Source organism: Orycteropus afer, unplaced genomic scaffold, assembly GCF_000298275.1.
Source record: "Orycteropus afer afer isolate SDZICR_OR568_19922 unplaced genomic scaffold, OryAfe1.0 scaffold00075, whole genome shotgun sequence".
NCBI classification, from domain to species: Eukaryota; Metazoa; Chordata; class Mammalia; order Tubulidentata; family Orycteropodidae; genus Orycteropus; species Orycteropus afer.
Genome location: NW_006921662.1, coordinates 1,033,506 through 1,038,487, shown reverse-complemented (window position 1 = coordinate 1,038,487; position 4,982 = coordinate 1,033,506). Strand labels below are relative to the sequence as shown.

General features: G+C 34.0%; 1 protein-coding gene across 1 annotated transcript in view; it reads right to left on the bottom strand.

Annotated features, from left to right (window-relative positions):
* The window catches only part of LOC103197279 (complement factor H-like), a 97,970-nt gene that overhangs the window by 14,651 nt on the left and 78,337 nt on the right, over positions 1-4,982 (bottom strand). The window contains 4 exon segments of the mRNA XM_042780972.1: positions 848-883; positions 886-1,020; positions 1,693-1,903; positions 2,342-2,517. Coding sequence (XP_042636906.1) covers positions 848-883; positions 886-1,020; positions 1,693-1,903; positions 2,342-2,517 — 558 coding nt within the window.

Sequence of the window (4,982 nt, the reverse complement as noted above, 5' to 3'; positions counted from 1 at the left end):
TAGAGGTTGGGAAATTAACCCAACGAAAATTCAGGCACCTTCCACCTCAGTGAAATTTCTAGGGGTCCAGTGGTGTTGGGCATGTTGAGATATTCCCACTAAAGTGAAGGATAAGTTATTGTATCTGGCTTCCCCCACAACTAAAAAGGTGGCACAACGTCTGGTGGGTCTCTTTGGATTTTGAAGGCAACATATCCCTCATGTGGGTGTGTTGCTGCAGCCTTTTTATCAAGTGACTTGGAAAGCTGCTAGTTTTGAGTGGGGCCCAGAACAACAGAAGGCTCTGCAACAGGTTTGGTTGCCGTACATGCCAGCAACCTGTTGGCAGGTTGATTACATTGGACCACTTCCATCATGGAAAGGACAGCGTTTTGTTCTTACTGGAAAAGATAATTATTCTGATTATGGATTTGCCTTCCTTACATGCAATGCTTCTGCTAAAACTACCATCCATGGACTTATATAAGTTACATATAATCATTTCAAATGTTTAAGAAAGTTATATATTTATAAGAAGAAAATTAATAAGCTGACACCAGAGATAATGTTTATCAGGTGGATGAATAAGGGCCAATTGGACTTCAGATACAGAGGTTAGTAGTCTGAAAGTAAACATCAGGGGTTGCCAAAAACACATGAAAAAGGATTTCAAAAGGAAGTCATTTGGCCCATGTTGCCTAATTTTCCTTATTCATAATCCAGAGTCAAAAATTTTCCAGAAATACACTGTTAAATTCTACAATTACTCATTATTTCCTTATTTACCATTTATGCTTTGAATGAAAGGTATTTATCATCCATGGAATAAAATTAAATAAATTTTAATTAAAATAATTTAAAGATATACTTTTGCATTCTGGTGTAGGTGGCCATTTTCCTCCTAACATTTTATGGTTTCAGGTCCATCAATCCTAAAACCCTCAATACAGTTGTATGTCACTTCTTCTCCATGTTGGTAGCTGTGTGACTCAAGAGACAGAACACCGTGAGGAATCAGAGGTGGTGACTCACAAGGCAGTCCTTAAAAACAATTGAAGAAGGCATTCTTGTTTTATTTCTTCTGAAATTTAATTTTATTTACTGGTGTCTTATTTAGTCATTTACTTTGAAAAACAATGAAAACACAGGAGTTACTATCATACCACCAAAAGGTACACAAACATTTTCAAAATCCATCATTCTGCTGTCTTTCACAACCTAAACAAGAACTTGAGACTTAAAATGTCAATGCATTTAAGAATGATACAGTCAGTGGTTCTCTAGCCAGTCACGAGGGTTAAAATGAAATATACTGAGGATGACTGAGCCTAAGAAACAAACCATTAAGTTGTAAGAAATCAGAAAGAACATTGTAAGAAAAATATTTTTAAAAATTGTAAAAATAATACCAGTTGGCAAAGTAAACACTACAACTTAAATAAGCAAGTTAATTACACTACATATCATATTTTAAGACAAAATTAATGCCAGAGTTTGAAGTGATCCTGTAATGAACAAATGAAATTAACAAAAATAACATTTATTAGGTTACACAAAAATTATTTTAATGGTAAGATACATTATATACACACATATATATATATATATATATTCATAATATATATATAATTTTGTCTTATGCCTTTGATCAATATTGATTATTTTCAATAAATTATTCTGAAAACAGAATTTTACTTGCTCATAAATCCTCACCTACACACTGAGGTGGAGAACTCCATTTTCCCATGTAGCATGTTATCCCATTGTCTTCAGAGAGCTTGAATTCATCTTCACAGATATAAGTTAATTTAATGCTATGTGAGTGGAGCCTGGGTTTGGATATTTCTTTCCTTTCTTCTAAAGATCTAGACAAGTTAATTGTTGCATGTTCAATATGAGGTGGTGGAGAACATGGATTTTTTTTCTGTATGAACAACAAATATTAAAGGGTCAAGTATAAATATTATTTAGAATTACAAAATAAAGGTGACTCAAAGAAATAATATTGTTTAAAAGTGAATAATTATCTAGAACTCACAAGTGTACAAGTTGCCATAATATCTGTGCTACCATCCTTTTGTTAAATAGCACCTTCATTCCTGTCCTGTTCATCATAAGGAATTAAACAACAAAAAAAAACTTCTTCTGGTATTTAAATCATATCCTTAAATCTTTTGTCTGTGTTTATTTCACAGTATAAGTGAAAGAATGGTGATTATTAGCACACATATTGTAATTTACTCTTTTGCATAAAGGGTAATGGAGAAAAAGATCTTCATCTTGTTCAATTATGTAAACACAATAGAGTATTAACCACATTTTGAACGAATGTTCTAAAGCATGTTATGAACTACTAACCAGCACAACATGGTATTGACTGCCACCCTCCATCTTTGCACACGATTTCATCTACTTCCTGAATTACATAACTTTCTTGACACAAAATAGATATTTTTTCTCCATCTTGATAATTCACAGTTGTCATTTCTTGAACATTGGGAATGTGAGAAGGAGGTGTGCATAATTGCTTTTTTCCTTCTAAAATATATTAAAATTAGATTACTTGATGGAAAAATCATAAATTAAAAATATAAAAGTATAATTTTAATACATAGAATATTCAGTACTAATATATCCTAAGAATGAACAAATCTATCCTGGAAGAAGTGCAGACAGAAAGCTCCTTCAAAATAAGAATAGCCAGACTTCTCATCTACTCTGGTCATGTTGTCAGAAGGCACCATTCCCTGGAGAAGGATATCAGGCTTGGTAAAGTGGAGGGTCAGCAAAGAAGGAGAAGGCCCTCAACAAGATGAATTGATACAGTGGCTACAATGATGGGGTCAGGTATAGCAAGTATTGTGAGGCTGGCTCAGGACTGGGCAGTGTTTCATTCTGTTGTACATTGGGTCACTAGAGTCAGAGGTGACTCAATGGCACCTAACAACAACAACAATGTATCATAAGTTATCATAAAATAATTTTTATGCTCCATATTTATATATGTGGTAATTTGTAGCTTTATAACATGGTTTATATTTTTATAATTTATCTTCCAGCATCTTCCTTTTATTCTTTCTGTGATTAATCTTGTATAATTTTTGTGAAACCTATTTTGTAAAACCTATTTTAATTATTTCTAGCCATTAGGATCACATGATCTTAATAACAGGGTCTTTTTTTAGAGGTATTTGTGATCAACTGTTTTGACATTGAATTAAAATTTTCACAAGATAGTCTACCAATGGAAGCTGATAAGCCAGAGGAAGAATTAATTAACACTCAATTCATCTGATACTTACTCTTGGCCTAGATCAAGTGCTAAATATTTTCACTATTAATTTATTGTGTGCCAATTAAAGAGTGAAACTCATCTGTAGAAACAATTTATAGTTTCTTTAAGTTATTTAGAAATATATAGTTATATAGAGTGATGCAGCCTGTTTAATAGATCGTATAGACTGGTTCTGGTGGCATAGTGCCTAAGGCGTTTGACTGCTAACCAGAAGGCTGGCAGTTCAAACCCACCAACCACTCCTGGGAAGGAAGATGGGGCAATCTACTTCCATAATGATATGACCTCGGAAACCCAAGGAGGGGTCTCTATGAGTCAGGTCTGATGCCACGTCACATAACACAAACAACAACATACATGTGTATATATATGTATACACACACACACACACACACACACGAAGGGAACTCTGTTGGTTTGGGAGGTAAGTCACTTTGCTGCTAACCAGAAAGTTGATAGTTCAAACCCAGCAGTCACTCCATGGGAGGAAGATGAGACAGTCTACTTCTATAAAGATTTAAAGCCTTAGAAAGCCTATGGGGCTTGCTATGAATTGGAATTGACTGGATGACAGTGAATTTGTTTTATATATATGTGTGTGAGTGTATATAAAGATATAAATACACACACACACACACACACAGGCAATCTACTTCCATAGTGATACCACCTTGGAAACCCAAGGAGGAGTCACTATGAGTTGGGCTGACTTGACAGCACATAACAACAACAACTACATGGATTTTTTAACTTCTTGCATTAATGTATCCTTTAATTATTCTTTCCTTTAAATTCTTCAGGTGTACATTCTTTTCTAGCTTCCCTATTATAATTTTTAAATTTATTTTATTCTTGATTGTAATATTTATTTTATTTCTTTTCTAGTTTGCTGATGAATTTTTAAAACTAAAATACTAATGCTTTTGCTGTGTCCCAATGTGTGACATTGTCACTGAAATTTCAACAGTATTTAAATACAGTAAGTCATCAACTTTGTGAGATGGCAGATAAGGTGTGTAGCCAGCTCTCTTATTATCTTAATTTATTTTGGCCTTTATTTTAGGGAGAAGGGTTTGAGGATGTTGATTCTTTGGAATTTTTTGAGACTTCCCTTATCACATGGAAGTGGTTGATTTTATGGCTATATTAAATCATATAATGTAGACTTAAAAAATTATAAGAAAATATTTTACAATCATAATACAGTTAATTCACAAAATGAAAAAAAAAAAAATGAAATGCACTGCCCTTGAGTCAGATCAGACTCACAGCAAACCCTCCTTGGGTTTCCAAGGCAGTATCACTACGGAAGTAGTTTGCCCAACCTTCCTTCCGAGGAATGGCTGGTGGGTTTTAACCACCAGCCTTCTGGTTAGCAGTCAAATGCCACCAGAGCTCCTAGTTAATTCACAAGAGCAAAATAATATTCAAGGTGTATATGATTAAGATATTAGAAATCATGAAACAAAAATGAACTGAACTAAAGGAAGGAATGAACAAATCCATATTCTTAGTAATAGTGCTGTGCACTGAATTGCCCTTTTAACAATTGTCCTCCATTTTGTGGTATATTATAAATTCCTATGCATGTTTCTATTCACAGAGAACTTCCAGAGGTTCAAGACGGATTCAGAAGAGGACGTGGAACAAGGGATATCATAGCTGTTGTCAGATGGATCTTGGCTCAAGGCAGGGAATACCAGAAAGA